This window comes from Xiphophorus hellerii, chromosome 8 (assembly GCF_003331165.1).
Source record: "Xiphophorus hellerii strain 12219 chromosome 8, Xiphophorus_hellerii-4.1, whole genome shotgun sequence".
Classification (NCBI taxonomy): Eukaryota; Metazoa; Chordata; class Actinopteri; order Cyprinodontiformes; family Poeciliidae; genus Xiphophorus; species Xiphophorus hellerii.
Genome location: NC_045679.1, coordinates 6,761,961 through 6,780,296, shown reverse-complemented (window position 1 = coordinate 6,780,296; position 18,336 = coordinate 6,761,961). Strand labels below are relative to the sequence as shown.

The 18,336-nt window shown below is 40.9% G+C and overlaps 2 protein-coding genes across 2 annotated transcripts in view; both read left to right on the top strand.

Annotated features, from left to right (window-relative positions):
- The window catches only part of LOC116724467 (NACHT, LRR and PYD domains-containing protein 4-like), a 33,570-nt gene extending 25,577 nt beyond the window's left edge, over positions 1-7,993 (top strand). The window contains exons 6-9 of the mRNA XM_032570186.1: positions 4,734-4,907; positions 5,153-5,326; positions 7,271-7,317; positions 7,467-7,993. Of these exons, the coding sequence (XP_032426077.1) occupies positions 4,734-4,907; positions 5,153-5,326; positions 7,271-7,317; positions 7,467-7,993 (922 nt within the window). The remainder of the gene's footprint in view (positions 1-4,733; positions 4,908-5,152; positions 5,327-7,270; positions 7,318-7,466) is intronic.
- LOC116724472 (NACHT, LRR and PYD domains-containing protein 3-like) overlaps positions 1-18,336 on the top strand; it is a 331,270-nt gene that overhangs the window by 214,688 nt on the left and 98,246 nt on the right. The window lies entirely within an intron of this gene.

Sequence of the window (18,336 nt, the reverse complement as noted above, 5' to 3'; positions counted from 1 at the left end):
CCAGGACGGAAACCACACTGCTCTTCCTGAATCCGAGGTTCAACTATACGACGGATCTTCCTCTCCAGGACCCCTGAATAGACCTTGCCAGGGAGGCTTAAGAGTGTGACCCCTCTATAATTGGAGCACACCCTCCGGTCCCCCGTTTTGAACAGGGGGACCACCACCCCAGTCTGCCAATCCAGGGGAACTGCCCCCGATGTCCATGCGATATTGCAGAGTCGCGTCAACCAACACAACCCTACAACATCCAGAGCCTTAAGGAACTCTGGGCGGATCTCATCCACCCCCGGGGCCCTGCCACCGAGGAGCTTTTTAACCACCTCGGCGATCTCGTCCCCAGAGATTGGAGAGCCCAACCCAGAGTCCCCAGGCTCCGCTTCCTCAATGGAAGGCATGTTGGTGGGATTGAGGAGGTCTTCGAAGTACTCTGCCCACCGGCCCACAACGTCCCGAGTAGAGGTCAGCAGCACACCATCCCCACTATAAACAGTGTCAGGTGGTTGCCTGACACTGTCGGGTGGTTGCTGAGGCAACCACCCGAGCCGCATGCCGCTTCGCCCGCCGGTACCCATCAGCTGCTTTCGGAGTCCCACAGGCCAAAAAGGCCTGATAGGACTCCTTTTTCAGCCTGACGGCATCCCTCATCGAAGGTGTCCACCAACGGGTTCGAGAGTTGCCACCGCGACAAGCACCGACAACCTTGCGGCCACAGCTCCGATTGGCCGCCTCGACAATGGAAGCACGGAACATGGTCCACTCAGACTCCATGTCCCCCACCTCCCCCGGGACGTGTTCGAAATTTTGCCGGAGATGGGAGTTAAAGCTCCGTCTCACAGGGAATTCCGCCAGACGTTCCCAGCAGACCCTCACAACACATCTTTCTCCCCCACCACCGGAGCCAACTCACCACCAGGTAGTGGTCAGTGGACAGCTCCGCACCTCTCTTCACCCGAGTGTCCAAGACATACGGCCGCAGATCCGATGAAACGATGACAAAGTCGATCATCGAACTGCGGCCTAGGGTGTCCTGGTGCCAAGTGCACATATGGACACCCTTATGCTTGAACATGGTGTTCATTATGGACAATCCATGACGAGCACAGAAGTCCAGCAACAGAACACCGCTCGAGTTCAGATCGGGCGGGCCGTTCCTCCCAACCACGCCCCTCCAGGTCTCACTGTCGTTGCCCACGTGAGCGTTGAAGTCCCCCAGCAGAACAAGGGAGTCCCCAGGAGGAGCAGTACCCCCTCTAAGGACTCCAAAAAGGGTGGGTAATCTGAACTGTCGTTCGGCCCGTAAGCACAAACGACAGTCAGAACCCGTTCCCCCACCCGTAGGCGGAGGGAGGCTACCCTCTCGTTCACCGGGGTAAACCCCAACGTACAGGCGCCGAGATGGGGAGCAACAAGTATGCCCACTCCTGCCCGACGCCTCTCACCTTGGGCAACTCCAGAGTGGAAGTATGTTCAGCCCCTCTTAAGGAGACTGGTTCCAGAACCAGAGCCATGCGTCGAGGTGAGACCGACTATTTCTAGCCGGAACCTCTCGACCTCGCGCACTAGCTCCGGCTCCTTCCCCACCAGAGGTGACATTCCACGTCCCAAGAGCCAGCTTCTGCAACCGAGGATCGGACCGCCAGGGTCCCCTCCCTTGGCCGCCACCCATCACACAGTGCACCCGACCCCTTTGGCCCCTCCCACGGGTGGTGGGCCCATGGGAGGGGGGGCCATGTTTCCTCTTCGGGCTGAGCCCGGCCGGGCTCCATGGGTAAAAGCCCGGCCACCAGGCGCTCGCCATCGTGCCCCCCCTCCAGGCCTAGCTCCAGAGTGGGGCCCCGGTGACCCGCGTCCGGGCGAGGGAACACCAAGTCCAAGGATTTCCTTCATCATTGGGGTCTTCGGGCTGCGCTGTGTCTGGTCCCTCACCTAGGACCTGTCTGCCTTGGGTGACCCTACCAGGGGCATGAAGCCCCAGACAGCATAGCTCCTAGGATCATTGGGGAACTCAAACCCCTCCACCACGATAAGGTGGCAGCCCAAGGAGGAGTACAGTTTGGGCTTTATCTCTTTTAAATTTAGATAAGACTTTCAACCTTTTTACTGGACTATGTAAACCACTAATGTTGTTTGACACCAATTTGATCAACCTGCTCCTCATCTAAACTATATTTCTTAATTATAACTTCCTCATTGGTTAATGAAGGGGCCCTTGGTGTAGAGAGCACCTAACTTATTTACTTATTGTACATCATAATCCAAATGCAAGTCTTAATTATTAATAACAGAGTGCGTAAACCTCAAATGATGTCCTCTTGAAGGCTCTGAGTTTTCCTCTGTATCCGGCTGCGGGGTCCCGCCTCTTGTTTGCCGCTCCGCTCCCCGGTTCTCTGTGTTTCCTGCTCCAGCACAGCAGCTTCACTTGTTCCAGGACCGGTTCTGGTGACTTAATGACCCGCACAGCGTGGCCTCTGCTGGACATATCTTCCACCACCATGTTGTAAATCTTCATTTCATCTGCATATTTCACCCTCAGCCGGGCTGGAAAGAGGCTCTGAAAAGGATCTGCTGCTCCTTCAGAATATCGAGCATGTCTGCGTTTTCTTTTATTTTCAAAATCAGAGGGGGATCATCATGATTAGGCCTGTCACAATAGCAAATTTTGCTCAACGATGAATTGTCTCAAAAATTATTGCAATAAACGATAATATTGTTTGAAGACCTTTTTACACTGATTTCAATAATGCATGCGATTTCCTGCCAAAGATACACTTTATTTTCAAAAGAACACTAAACACTTGAGCTGATAAACAAAATAAACAAAACAACCAAAAACAAAAATAAAATGGATTCTCAGTCACCATTAACAAAGAACTCACTTGAAAAAAAAAAACTAAACAACATAAAGCCAAAGTGGAAATAAATACTGCATTCAACCAAAAGAGTGCAGATTATAAAGTCTGTATACTATGTTGCCCTTCAGTAATAATTAGATTTAAATAGAGAAAATGGGCACATGGACTACCTGATGCAATAGTTCACACCTACATGATTTCTGCTCCTATTTTTCCCCTTACAACAATCTTAGATCGTTGGTCTTTCTAAGATTGTCGGTTGCAATTTGCAATTGTCGGTTGCATAACCGATCATCCTGTAGTGTGTGGTGTGTTACGGTAGATCGTCGTTGCAGCTCCGATCCAAATCAGGGGTTTTCCCAGACTGGGCGCTTTAACGCAGCCTGTTGAATGTGACAGGCAGCCAATCAGAAAGCGCGGATTCTCCTCCGTGTTTTCTGAGGGGAAATTATGGAGGGGAATCCCAAACAGCTGACACAGAAGTCCAGGGGACATTGGAGATGATATGTGGAAACAACATTAATGTTTATTCAACATGCAAAGAATATAGAAATGACAAGGGGAGGAGTTGGAGCGAAATTGCTGCCGCAGTTGATAAACCCGGTAACTTTTCAGCTGTTCTTCCTTAACGTGACGTAAATAGGTTCTAATGATTTTCATTCAGTCAGGACAGACACTAGCCACATGCATTGCAGGTAGATTGTAGTAAAGCATTGATTAATGCCTGGTTTTAAAATTAGTTCACTGGACTTGTTGCCATTATTTTGTGCCCATTGTTGGACACCACACGGCAGGAACGAACCCGATGGAACCGTTATACCTAGGATTTCTGTCGGCTAATGTGTGGTCTGTCAGGTTTTGAAAATGAGCCGACAATCGGCTGGCAGCTCTAAGATCATGTAGTGTGCGCTGGGCTTTACACTAAGGAAATGAGAAAGGAGGGTCAGTGGAGAGCACCGGAGTTGAGCCTTTTTTCATTCGGTGTCATTAACAGAAAGAGAAAAAGGCTGAAGAGACGATAATGCCGATAATTAAAATGACGTCGATAGTTTTAATTTATTGTATGATTAATTGATTTACCGTTTATCGACAGGCCTACTTGCTTGCTGTTCCAGGTAAAACCTTTTGTCTGCCATGGCTTGTGAAGGAGGAGTTCTTTGGTTTTAAAACTCTGGAATTTCACAATAACAGATCGTGGAGCGTCGCTTTGGGTGGAGGGCCTAGAGAGCGGAGCGCCTGTTCAGTGTTTATGTGGAGCTCAGCGCCAAGCCTGATGTCATGGAGCAACTTCTCCACAAAGTCACCCATTGATGCCGAGTCTCTTTCTGCCGCCATGAATCCGTTTGTTCTCTCTTCGTGTTCGGCTCTCTGGGTCCATTAGTTTATCCTCCAGCTTTATTATTTCAGTGACGACGTCCTCCGAGGTTAAAATCTTCTCCTCTGCTTTGTCAATCCGACCCCCGCCTCATCTAGTCTGGCGTTCAACTTTTGAATATCTTCTTTGATTTGCGCATTATTTTCCTCTTAATTCCTGCAGCACCGCCTCCCATTCAGAAATATTTCCACTGTTGGTTCCTGAGCTTCAGTCAAAAGTTACAGCTGAAATTCTTCAATTAGAGGTTCAAGATGAACAGCAGTTAGCATTAGAAGAAATGCTAGCAAAATCTTCTAGACTTTAAACGTCTATTTGGCACTATAAAGCATTGATTTTGAAGTATTTCAATCACCCCAGTTCTTTTTCACCTTTATGGATGTTTTTGTTATTTTAGTGAGGTTAGGTTTTCAATTTCTAAGGTTCACAGCGAGGCCATCATGGTGATGTTCAAACCAGAAGTTTTTGATGAAATTCTTAACAGATTTTTCTCTCTGTCTCCTCAGACTGAGTGGCTGTAACCTCTCAGAGAGAAGCTGTGAAGCTCTGTCCTCAGTTCTCAGCTCCCAGTCCTCCAGTCTCAGAGAACTGGACCTGAGTAACAACAACCTGCAGGATTCAGGAGTGAAGCTTCTCTCTGCTGGACTGAAGAGTCCAAACTGCAACCTGGAAACTCTCAGGTAAAATGTTCTCAGTCCTGGTGAAACCAGATTTCTGTCCATTAACTGCTATGGAAAGGTTTAAATTTCAATTTTATAGTAGGTAATAATCATGATAAATTTCTGACTGTGATGTGGCTAATTATGCTGAGTCTCCGCACATAAACGTGAAGGGTTTTATTTATTACAGATTGAAAGAAGATGAAGATTGGGTTCTGCCTCAATGTTCTCATATTCTCATCATGTGATGAATTGTGTGTCTGCAGCTTATCAGGCTGTTTGGTCTCAGAGGAAGGCTGTGCTTCTCTGGCCTCAGCTCTGACCTCCAACCCCTCCCATCTGAAAGAGTTGGACCTGAGCTACAATCATCCAGGAGACTCAGGAGTGACGCTGCTGTCGGCTGGACTGAAGGATCCACACTGGAGACTGGAAGCTCTCAGGTATGGAGGAACCTGCTGCAGGAGCAGAGAAGGTCAACTTCAGCAGATAGTAAACATATTTTTCATGCTTTCTTACTTTTACACAAGTAAAAATGTTAATGTGGTTCTTTTACTAGAGAACATTTTTGTCTGTTTATTTGTACTTTTACTTCAGTACATTGTTTGAGTTCTTTCTCCACCTCTGGTGAACAGCCAGTAGGTGGCGCTAGAGTCAGGAGGAGGCAGCCTGGAGAAAAGGCTGTTCCTCCCTGATCTGTTTCCAAGCAGTCAGAGTGTAGAAGTTGAGAGCTGGAGAAGTTTCCTCCTGTTGCTGCAGCAGCAGAGATGTTCTGCTTCATGGACTAAATCAGGTTGGAAAAAGGAGAGATCTTTACTGAGCTGCTGGATAAAAGCTTCTGAAACATTTCAACTCTTTCTGGAAACTAATGAGACATAAAAACAATGGATGTTTTTACCATCCAGACCTTTAGAACCAGTTCAGGTCAATAATTCAGTTGTTTCTGTGGAAGATGAACAGATTTGATGTGAAATGATGAAATTCTTCATTTCTATCTGATGTTCCAGCAGATCTGTAGAAAATGGAGCTGCAGCTCTCAGATATTTCAGTCGTCATGTTTTCTATCAATGAATCCACTGATTAAAGCAGGAATCTCATCTCCATGTTCTCCTCCAGAGGTTCCCAAGGTTTGTTCCTGGAAGCTGCTGCTGGTTCCTCCAATCCAGGCTCCGCCCCCTTTAGAGGAAATCTGTCCATATATGGCGCTAAGAGTCACCTTGATGCTGCAAAGCTTTGTTCAGGGATGAGATGTCAGGATGTTAGTGTCAGTCTGTTCCAGGCTTTAGTTGTTCTCCTCATGAGGAGCTGAAGTCTCTGACAGGAACGTAGAGCTGAACAGGAGAAGAACTTGAAGCTTCTTCTTGGCCTCTGATTGCAACAGCAGGACAATCCAACATTTTAGTCTGACTTCATCTGGAAATATTTCTTTGACCCTGAATCAGTTTGAAGGCAGGCCAGCTCCTCATCAGAGCTGAGATCTTCTCTGTCCTCCATGCTGGAAATGTACAAGTCCAGCAGCTCCTGATCAGTGACATCAGAGCATGACATCATCAGTAGGATGATGATGATGTCATTTCCCTCTCAGAGCAGCTTGGAAATCTGAGAGGAAAGATGCAAACAAAGACTCTCTGGACTGTTGGATCTGCTGGTTCTGGTTCCAGATGCTCCTTGGACACTTTCACAAGCCATTACTGCAGCTGCTGGATACAGGATGCTGCTTCTTCTTCTTGGTCTCATTGTAAATGTGTGCAGCAACGCCACCTGGTGGTGTTGGTTGGTAGAGGAAGTGCTGAAAGGTTGGAGGTGTTTGTCAGAGGTGTGTGATGATGGAAGCCTCTCCCTGGTTTGTGAGTCTGAGCTCAGAGATCAAATCTTTGATTCTTGTTGAACTCTTTGTTGAATGTGATGCAGCTTCTCCTTTTTAATGTTTGTATTTCTGGATATTACAGTGAGGCCACAGCAGGTTTTCAGCAGCAGGGCTGTTTAGTGTTTCATTCCTTCATCTGTGTGTGGGAGTGTGGATGGACCAGGTATCCAGGTGTTGTGTCAGAGTTTAGATTGATTGTATTTTAATGCTGATTATTAAATCAGGTTGAGCTTCCAGAAATGTTTCCTTAGTTTCCTGATGTCCTTTTAGGCTTCAGTGAGTTTCTTCAGGTTGTTACTGAGGGATTTCCTTTCTCCTCTCTGTTGGAGCTTTTCCTGGGTTTGGAGAAATGAGTTGTGCTGCAGCAGCACCAACTGTCCTTCCTACATCCACTGCAGTTTGCAATCCAAATGTTGGACTGTTCCTGTCTCAGTGGAGGACAATGTGTGTCTGAGAGACATGTAATGTCCATGTTTGCTGCTGAAAGAGACTGATGGTCTGACCCCCCTCCTCCTTTCAGGGTGGAGCCTGCTGGAGTCCCATTCTTGACACCAGGTCTGAGGAAGTGTAAGTGTGTTTTTCATCTGATTCATGACAACAAAGCAGCTCACATTCAACCATCTTCAAACTGTCACATCACTCATTCAGGAGTCATCATCAAAGTGTCAATAAATGATCAATAACTGCAGCTGGATTGTGTTTGTTCTCTCCATCAGATTCCTGTCAACTCACCATCGACACAAACACAGTGAACAGAGAACTCAAACTGTCTGAAGACAACAGGAAGGTGACACATGTGGACGAGCTTCAGTCATATCCTGATCATCCAGACAGATTTGATTACTGGCCTCAGCTGCTGTGTAGAACTGGTCTGACTGGTCGCTGTTACTGGGAGGTCAAGTGGAGAGGAAGAGTTTATATATCAGTGAGTTACAGAAGAATCAGGAGGAAAGGAAACAGTGGAGACTGTGTGTTTGGAGGGAATGATCATTCCTGGAATCTGAGCTGCTCTGATGTTGATGGTTACTCTGTCTGGCACAATGACATAAAAACTCGTCTCTCCTCCTCCTCTGTCTCTAACAGAGTAGCAGTGTATGTGGACTGTCCTGCTGGCATTCTGTCCTTCTACAGAGTTTCCTCTGACTCACTGATCCTCCTCCACACCTTCAACACCACATTCACTGAACCTCTGATTCCTGGATTTAGGTTCTGGTCTTATGGTTCCTCAGTGTTTCTGTGCTGAGTTGAGTCTAAAGAGTCTAAAGATTTTCCTCCTGTCAGAGAAACTCTCTCACTGTTGAACAGATAGTTCAGTCTCTACAATCTATTTCTTGGTGAAACAATTCTGATTGAGTCCTTGGAAACTTTTTCTTCTTCCAGTCCTTTAAATATGGAAGCTGGGGGGCGTGCTGTGGTGGCGCAGGGGGTTAGCACGCCCCACGTTTGGAGGCCTTAGTCCTCGACGCGGACGTCGCGGGTTCGACTCCCGGTCCCGACGACCTTTGCCGCATGTCTTCCCCCCTCTCCTCACCCTCCTTCCTGTCTGCCTACTGTCAAAAAAAATACGTGCCACTAGCGCCGCAAAAACTCTTCGGAGAAAAAAAAAAAAAAAATATGGAAGCTGGGATTATTGCAGGATAATCATGTTTTTCTGTCTGTTTCCAGTCAAAGCTTCACACTGAATATCAAGATGTTGTTTCTCTTATTTTTTCCTTTCATTCATCAGATTTCATTGAAATGTTGATCAGTTTTTCTCAATCACTGATCATTTTCTGTTTCTATCGGCTCCTATTTATCTCAACATGTCAGATTTGAATATTAAATCTTCCTTTTGTAAATTTGCTGCAGTTTTTCTTCATGTGTTTTAAATAAAAACATTTTTCTTCTGCTTTTGGTTCATTTGCTGCTCATTCTGTTCTTTTCCTGGTCAAATTTAATGGCTCCATTTTGCCAGATCACATAGTAGCATTTCTACCTAAAGCCAAACATTAACAGCCAATCCATGTGATCGGTATCTGTGATCGGCAGTGATCGGACCTCATGGTGATCAGAACCGGCAGGAAAACCCCTGATGGGAGCGTCTCTACCCAGGAGTAATATGATGGTTTAGAAGTTCATTGAAATCTTTTCCGTTTTGAAAGAAGCTCACATTTGGGGAACTTGTGAATGATTACATTATTTATCATACTTGGTTCTGCTTAAAATAATTCAATTCAACTGAATTATTCTATTGTCATTATTGTTCTTACATTTGGGAGATTGAACATTTCTGTTTTGATTCAGTTTTTAAAATAAAACTTTAAAAAGTTCAGAAAATAAAATCAATCTACTGAACATTCTGATTTTATGAGGATCTGTTTGAAATGTTTGTTACAAAGTTGATTACTGCATTAATTTTGATGTGAATTAAATTGGTGTGTTTAATTTGTGTTTTTTGTAATGTACTGTTACTGGATGTAATACTATTTTTATTTTTTAAAGGATTTTGACCCGTTTACTGGCCGACATTTATTCTATAAATCATTTGGTGACAAATTAAAAAGTAAATGTATTGAACTAAAAATGGAATATCTAATTTCTGGAGCAGAAATATTAATCACTAATACAGTTTCCTCAAGTGACTGGAGTTTATTTATTTTTAACACAGTTTGATGAAATGGTGAAGAAAAATATAAGACAATTATAAATGGAACTGGTTCATTTTTGGGGAAAAACTGTCATAATTGTCAGAAAAATACAAAGAAAATTAAAAACTTTGTTTTTAAACACCTTCAGTAAAATTAAACTTATAAAAAAATGTTTAATAAATCATGGAAAATACTTTATTTTAAGATAAATCACGGTCGCATCACATAACATTTTTAGCCGAATCATATTGATAAAAAACCTCTGAAAACGTCTCATTTTAATTTTTAATTATAATTTCTGTGTGCACAACATTTCAAATGTTCTAATAATTGCAATGGATAAACATATTTTTAAATGTTTAATTTCCCCTGATGGAAATCCTGATACGTCAACGACCCTGAAACAGACGTTCCTCCAAAATCTCAGTGATTTCCTTTTCTTTCAGTCTTGCATCCACATCAGCAGAAAGAGGTTTTGAAAGCACTGAAATATCATCAGTAGCAATAATTTCAGCATTTAAAAGCTCAAATCTGACTTCATCTAGTTGAGTATCAAGTCCTTGAATGGGAGGTTTTAGACTCCTGGGTAGTTTGAGCAGTGAATGTAACAAACAGCCATTGATAGAAAAAGCTGCTGTTCCTGTAAATGAAGTCAACATGACAGTTTGATTTGATATGTCAGCCTCCTCTCCATCAGTAGAAGAGGCTACTGATGGATCTGATGATCCAGAGCAGTGCTTGCTTCAGAGTCAATACATTTAATCAGGTGGGATTTTCCACTTCCTGCTCCACCGTTGACATAGAAGTAAAATGGATGAGGGTTCAAAGCACAGAAACACTGAATACACCAGTCTCTTACTGCACAGTTTGGTGTCTCCATTGGTGGATTGATGGGAAAACTGAGAGCATCAATTTACTGGACTGAACTGGAGATTGATAAAACACGGAGTGGAGTTTTCTTCTGTGCATTTTTGTGCCATAAAGGGATTGGAAACCAAATCTGGAAAGAGTTTGACTGGAAAGTAAAAACCAGATTTAATAGAACTCCATTAAAAAGTTTCATTTCCAGGATTCCAACCACAGATAGATGTTGGAGGAATTTGTGGAATGGTCGGTCATCACACACGTCTTCTGGGACTGACCACAAATAAAGACCTTCTGGGAGGAAATGAAACAGGAGATTGAGGACATTCTAAGGACAGATCTCCCCATGGAGCCTCTTCTATTTCTGCTGGACATAAACACCAAGGATTTACTCACTAAAGATCAATGTTACATATTGTTGCACCTTCTGCTACTAGTAGCAAGAAAGACAATTACACTAAACTGGATTAAATCCTGTTCACCAACTGTTGCTGAGTGGAGAAAAACTGGAACATGACAACATGATGGAGCGTCTGACTGAACAACTAGACATGAAAATAGATCATTAAATATGTAGTTTAGAAAATAAATAATGGATTTGAAAATTAAATTTTTAGTTTGCAAAATTAATATTTATTTTGAAGGTAAATATTTAGTTAAAGTTTTATTTCCACATTTTTATCAGAACTTCTCTCCTTCCTCATGAAGATTTTATCAACCTGCCTCTGATTTCACCTCAGAGCTTCTACTTCCTGGTTCTGTTGCTCTGAAGGAAAAAGCTACAAACCAGGTGAGCTGTGATGTCATCAGTTATGCAACATCCGTCACATTTACTTTCGGTTTGAATTTACCTGTTCAGGCGTGGCTTCAGACCGTTAGTTGGGTCATAGTAGTTTGTTTAGCCACCAGCTTGAGAGATAGCAAACAGTGAAAAATGAATGAGAATGTGTGAGTGAGCGGAACAAAAAGAGAGCAGAATAGGTGTTAGACAGCAGACAGGAAGCTGGAAACAAAACCTTTTTAAATCCTCTTTAGTCCCAATGTGACTACAGATTCATATTTCCATTATTCTGCATTTCTGAAAACTCACTGCTGCTCCAGTGACTAATTAACTTTGCTGAAGCTTTTTTTTAAATAGACATGTTTTCCAGGTGGAGATTATAATCTGAATTTAAAATAAATCTCAAAATCTAATTTAAAACTAGAGATGCACAATATTGGATTTTTGGCCTAAATGTTGATTTACTAAAACTCGTTTGGCAGATAACCAATAACCGATACCAATGCCGATATTTTGGTCCTATACCTACTTACTGAAACTATATGGTTTTCTCTGCTGTGGAAACAAAATACTGCATTAATTTGATCAATTTAGCAAGCTACCAAATGCTAATGCTAAAATGATACACTTTCAACTTGCATTGTGTTTAATGTCACCTTTATTTGACATTTGCTCTCTCTAAGACGATGACAACACTCAAACACTCATTGTCACTGGTTCATCAAAACAATGGCTTTTATATCTGTGAGTTATATTAAATTTTACAGCTAATGTCAGCAGATACCGATACAATGCCGATAATATGGTGCATCAATATTTTAAAGTACCAAATTGTAACTTCAAGATATTAATCTCCTCTGCACCACAATTAAATGCAAACTGAATTCGCATTGGATCAGCTTTTTACACCACAACAAACATCTGAGATTGCTGCATCTATGTCGGTAACTCCAGATAGCTGTAATTACTTTGACAAAGATTAATTAGGCCAGAATAAGCTGAATTAATGAGGTTAGCACAGACACCTCAGCCAGGCCTTAGAAACTGAAAACCACTTCTGTTGAGATTTCAAAGTGTGTGAATGACTGAATGATTGAGGCAAACTGACAAAAGAAGTAGTGGGGAAAAAGTTGCAGAAATCAGTATTCCTCCAACTTTATAGAAAGAAAAAACTAGAATCACACAAAAGGTGTGAACAGCAAACAAGATCTAATCAGAACCAAGTAAACATTCTCACTTATTTCTCCTGTTGCCTTGTGAATGGACTTAGAAAAGAAAATCCTGTGAAAAAAAACAAGTGCATAGTATCAGTCTGAGTATCACAGCACTCTGAATCATTCAAGCTTAATCCTATAGTGTATCGCACCGAATCTACAACGCAGCATAACACTCATGACTATTTATCACTCCACAAACAGTAAATAAAGCGACACACACATCAACTTTTCATTCCCCCATCATATATCTGCTCAGAGTGCTGCACCGTGGCTGATAGTTTCCCAAACCTGACAGTCGCAATGCTCTAAGTGCAGCAACAGTAACCAGAGACCCCATAAGATAAATGGCTCCGAGTTCAGTGTCAGGGAGTAGGCAACTAATGTGGTCCTGTTTTGACCAGATAACACACACTGCTGCTGTGTGTGTGTGTGTGTCAGCTCATCAACTTTCTAAATTTATGCAGGACAGATTTATTTAGCTGGTTCTCATGGTAGAAAACAGGAGGCAAGGTCATGGCAGCCATGTTTTACCCTGGAACAACGCTACAGAAAAAGTCCGGATTCATTTTCCTACGACTGATTTTTTAAAAACAAAAATGTACAACAACATTTTAAGCTCCAACTTAGCAGTTTGTCATTGATTCCCATCTTTTACAAGCAGTTAATAGGAGTTGATTTCATTAACATTAGTTTATAGGAAACCCAGCAAATCATATATAATGTGCTTCCTGCACATTTAGAAGAAAATATTTTATAGCAAACCATTCAGAAGGTTAAGATTCATTATAGTCATTATGTTTTACTCGAATTCACTCTAATTATTCAAGCATTAATGACTAAAATCATAGCTTCAATAATCACAGCAAAAAGATAAAAAGAAACTACATTTTTGTCAAATGTTCACCTAAAGTCAAGTGGAAAACATTCAACCGTTACAATTCAAAATACGGCCCAGAGTAAATTAACAATCCAGTATCTTAGATTCAAATCTGTATTTTAAAGCCACAAACTGAAATATATTTTTTGAAATATTGGACAGAGCTTTGCAAGACTAAGAAAAGAGGCAGCTAAAAACTTTAAACTGTCAACAAGGTTGCTGCACATTTTTCTAACAAAACAACATGAAAGAAAATCAGTGAAGGCACATAGGGAAGAAGAGAGGAAGAAAAGTTAAAATACAAACGAGAAAGAAGGGCAGACACTAGAATGAAAGGATGGACAGAAATAAAGAAAAAATATATTTTTGTATTTTTGCTTTGTTTTTCCATATTTATGCATGCCTGGAAACCATTTGAACTAAATGCACAACACACTTTTCACATTATTTATATATAACAAAAACGAAATAATTAAAAAACAACAGCATTATTTTACTTTTCTTCCACCTCACAACAATTATGTGTTACATTGTTTCTCTATCACATAAAATCCCAAGACAAACATTTCAGTTTGAGGTTAAAACATAACGTGAAAATGTTTCAAAGCATTCGTTATTTACATGCCTGTATTATAAAATCAAAGTACTGCGTTAAAAATCTGCTTTCAGCCATTTTAATCCCCTAAAATCAGCAAATACTTGCTCAGTTAGCATCACACGTCAACAACAGCAAAGACCAAAAACTACAGCCGACCCAAAACCACAAGTAAAATGTACAAATTAAACATTTCAGTGCAGTACAATAAACCAAGCTGTCTTACCTCAATGTGTGTTTTCATTTGCTACACGGAAACCGTCGTACTGTAAGGAAAACAGTTAGCCATCATTAGCCAACATGGAGCTCAGGGGCCTCATGCATAAAGCGTGTGCTTAAAAACTTGGGTATAGATTATGTCTTTTACCTTGTAATGATCTATTCCTGGTTTAGCTCTCACTTCATCCCTAAAGTTAAAACTTCTCACAGAAAGTGAGCCAAAAAAACCAAGATGCCGCCGTCTGTTTGGGCCAGTTGCAGAGAGGGCACAGGAAGAAAGAAGAGAAAAACAGAGCCAACAGTATGAGGGTGAGTATAAACACAGAAATGGCTGCAGTAAGGCACACTGAGAGAACACAGAGCAGCTTTGGGGAACAATTTTAGAGCAAAATTAGAAGCAAAGCTCATATTTTCCCATCTAAACTTGAAACTGGTTCTATAAGAGGCAAAAACTTGAGGGTTCTGGTTCCAGTCCTGCTTTTGGGGATTTAATTCAATGTGCAGTGCTGAAATAAGATTGTATAAGATCTTTGGGACTGCGCGTACTGACGTCTTTCTAACTCCTGTCAGAAACTCTGCTGCAATATTTTAATCCTCATGGAGAGACTTACTGAAAGAAAAAATAGCAGAAATTCTTTAACTCTGAAGGAATATTCTTTATAATGGTAGCATCATGTTAAATGTACAAAATAAAGTGATTAATTCTGGTCTAAATAAATGTTGTTTTGGTTTTTTTGACATTCATTGAGACCAAATTTGATCTATTCATGGCAGATTTTTCTGATCCACATCTTGAGTTATTTGGGTTTTTACTCACCACCAGCAACTCTCTTTAACATTAAGGCAGAAGTGGAAATTAAAGGCGAAACATAATTTATACTGAAGGTAAAGTTTAGAGATAAAACATGAAACATTTACTTATTTATGCCTGTATGAAAAATTTAAAACCATTTCCAATCAAATACTTTTAATGACATGCAAGAAAAGTCAGAAAATTGCTTTGACACCAAATTCCCAAAATAAAGAAATAAGTGATTAACATTTATTATTCACAGTTAAGATGCATGGATCATATATTTGTCATTTCTATACTGATACTTTCTCAACATGTATATATATTTTTAAAGATTCCTTTTTTTATTCTTCCAACTTGTTTTAGTGTTTAGGTTTAATATGCTCACAAGCAGAGATGCACCTACTTGAATCAAATCCATTTCAGTTCAACTGTAAACTCAAAAATCGGATCTTTTTGCAATGCTCCATACATGACACCCATTTGATTGTGCTCACAACTCTCTGGAAGTTGTTACTGAAGGAAGCACTGATGTGCAGGAAGCCAGTTTGTACCTGCCTCTGTTACCCTGCAGCCTCGGATGGCTGAGGCTAATGTAGCAGATGATCTTCCCTCAACGTGATGCTGCGATATAGAAAAGACGAGACACACGTTGAGCTCCTTTTACCTTCAACAGGACGATTTATTCTCCTGGTGATGACCGTACTCCATATACAACACTACATATGCAATACTTCATATCAAATACTTCAGGTATCACTGTATAACTTCAACAAACAACCCTTCGATTCAGTACATTACAAATGACTGCAATATCCCTTTAAACAGAATGAGAATTATTTTAACATGCTCCATCATGAATTTTATTGAATGACAAAATATTTTAGATAGCTTTTAATTCTCCAAACCAATTAGTTTTGTTTCAACTCAAATATCTTGTCCCTTTTCCTCAGACCTTTTGTATTTTTAACTGTCAAAATAAAAATATATGGATTTGCTTTTAACTATTTTAATAGCTTTTACAATTTTTATTCTGCACAACATTTACTTTAATATTTAAGCAATGTAGCTTTTAACTGTATCCACTGTTTTAACAACATTACAGTATTTTATCTCTTACACAAAAAAACTACAAACTGCTCCGTTAATACTGTCTCTTCATGCAACCATTTACTCACTGAGTTTGACAACAACTTTGTTTCTGTGTGTTTTAATAACCCATAAAGAAAAGACACCAGAAAAATGTCTTTTACCGTTTCAAAAGTGAAAAATACAATAAGTTCAAAATGAATTCAATCTCTAGTCCTTCAACTGTTTCTCAGCTCAACATGTACAATGTTCGCTAGCATTAGCATTAGTTAGCCTCCAGAAATACGTCCCGTTTTCTACACAATGTCCATCCAAAGCTGCACAAAGTGACCCACCAGTTGACTCTCGAGTCTATAACCTCTTAACTCTTAAAGGACAAAACATTTATGCATCAAAATACATTTTTACTGACCTGCGATATAGAAAAGACGAGACACACGTTGAGCTCCTTTTACCTTCAACAGGAAGATTTATTCTTCTGGTGTGTTCAATCTTTTCTTGGTCACTAACGCGTCAGCGCCCCTAGCGGCCATGTGTAGAATTGCACGGACTAACTGAAATAACACTACAGAACTTATTACGATGAGAAATTAAAGATACAAAATGAAAAATTATGTTGGGGTGACTATTTTCTTACTTCTTGGTTTTGTTTACTAACAACTTGTTTTTCACCCCTCTACGCCTCCAGGTAGCAAATTGATGCAAAGCAAACGTCAGTAGCAAAGTCGCTTTGTTCAATTCTTTCAAGAGTTTAATTTTTGTTTCTTCTGAAACTCGCTGGATTAGAAAATGTTGGCCAGCTAATGAAAATCTAAAAAAAAAAATCTAAAAAAGACACAGAGAATGTGGTTCACATTGTCAATGCTAACCAGGCCAGCCATTGATTTAAGATGCTAAAGAAGCTATTGTAGTTTTATTTTCAATTAGCCAAATCTTGCTTTGCTGCACCATTTCCACTCCCTGATACAAATGATAGAGAGAAATATTTAAAGAGAAATATAAATAGGTGGAAATCGGTTTTACAGAACCCTGAGTTTAGCAATCTGCCACAAATCTCTGGCTGGTGCATCTCTAACCACAACATTAAAGTCAAGTAGTACCAAAGAACTTGATAGGCTGGTGTTTACGGCAATACATTCCTGATAATGGCTCCTGTCTGACTGATAATGGTGAAGAGCGAACATGTAAACTTGCTCTTGCTGCTACACATTTTTCTGAATAGTAGTGATTTGTTATTGTGATTGTCGTTGTCCTGTCCTCATGCTACCCTCTTCAGGATGTAGAGGATACCGATGTTGTCGATGGTGACGAAGGTGGAGAAGTCGGGCGACACGTGGATCTTCTTGAGGGCGCTTCCTGTCGGATAAAACGTCTGCAGGGATTCACCTCTTGCCACATTCCACCACTGGATGCAACACAGAGAAGAGAGAATCACTTCATTTTCAATATTTCTAAACTTTTACGGTGAAGTACATTGAAGTGATTCCTTTTTTCAGCTTTTTAGATATGGAAAAACTTGAATTAAACAAACATAACAGGTGACTGTGAGGTATTTCTTCCTCTACTAAATGTAACCAACAACGATGAATTCAAACATATGATTCCATATCTGCTACAACACATTTAATAATTGAAGAAAACTCCACATGAGAGCTTTAGGAGGTATGCAAAACGGACCAGGATGGATTTCTAGCATCGGGCAGCACAAACGCACATGGAAAAGCTCTCAATCCCCCTCGGCTTCCCTCACCAGTTCGGCTTAATCTGTGTTTAAAGCCGACATTTTCCAGAGCAGCTCAGTCTCACCGGGAAAAATCAAAGGCACATCAAGTCAATCACTGATGGCTTGGGATGAGTGTGTTTGCAGAGGCTCATCTTTGACAATATTTAGCGTGATAATGTCACATCACAGCAGGGGACTGCAACCTCTTCCAGCTACATAAAAAAAACATGAGTCACATCAGTGGGTTGAAGCTTTTACTGGAGCGTTCTAGTTGTAAAGCCTTTGTGATGCCGTCTGTGTGAATCTATTTAACATGGGAGGCGAGCTCCTCCATTTCCACATACAGGAAAACAGCAACAGAAGAGAGGAAATAAATGTGGATCCATCCATCGTCCAATCAAGTCTGACTATCTTCTGTCTCACTTCACAGAGCAGATGCAGTAGATCTACTAAATGTACCTCGATTAAATTACACACTGGGAGCTTTGTTTACTGCTACTATGGTTGTAAATTGAAGGTATCATATTAAAGAGCCTGAATACAAAAATGCATAACACATTTTTTTATGTTTCCTTGTAAAAAAAAAAGTATAAAATCACCAACTTTAGTTGGTCTATTATATAAATTTCCAAATAAAATGCTATGAAGTTTGTGGTTTTATTGTAACAAAATGTGAAATAAAAAACACTTGACTATATTTCAGACATTTTAGTCCAGGCAACTTAATTGCTATAAAATATTAAGTTAATTTCATATAATTTAATGGCTACACAAATGTCTGTGAGTGAATGTTTAATCATC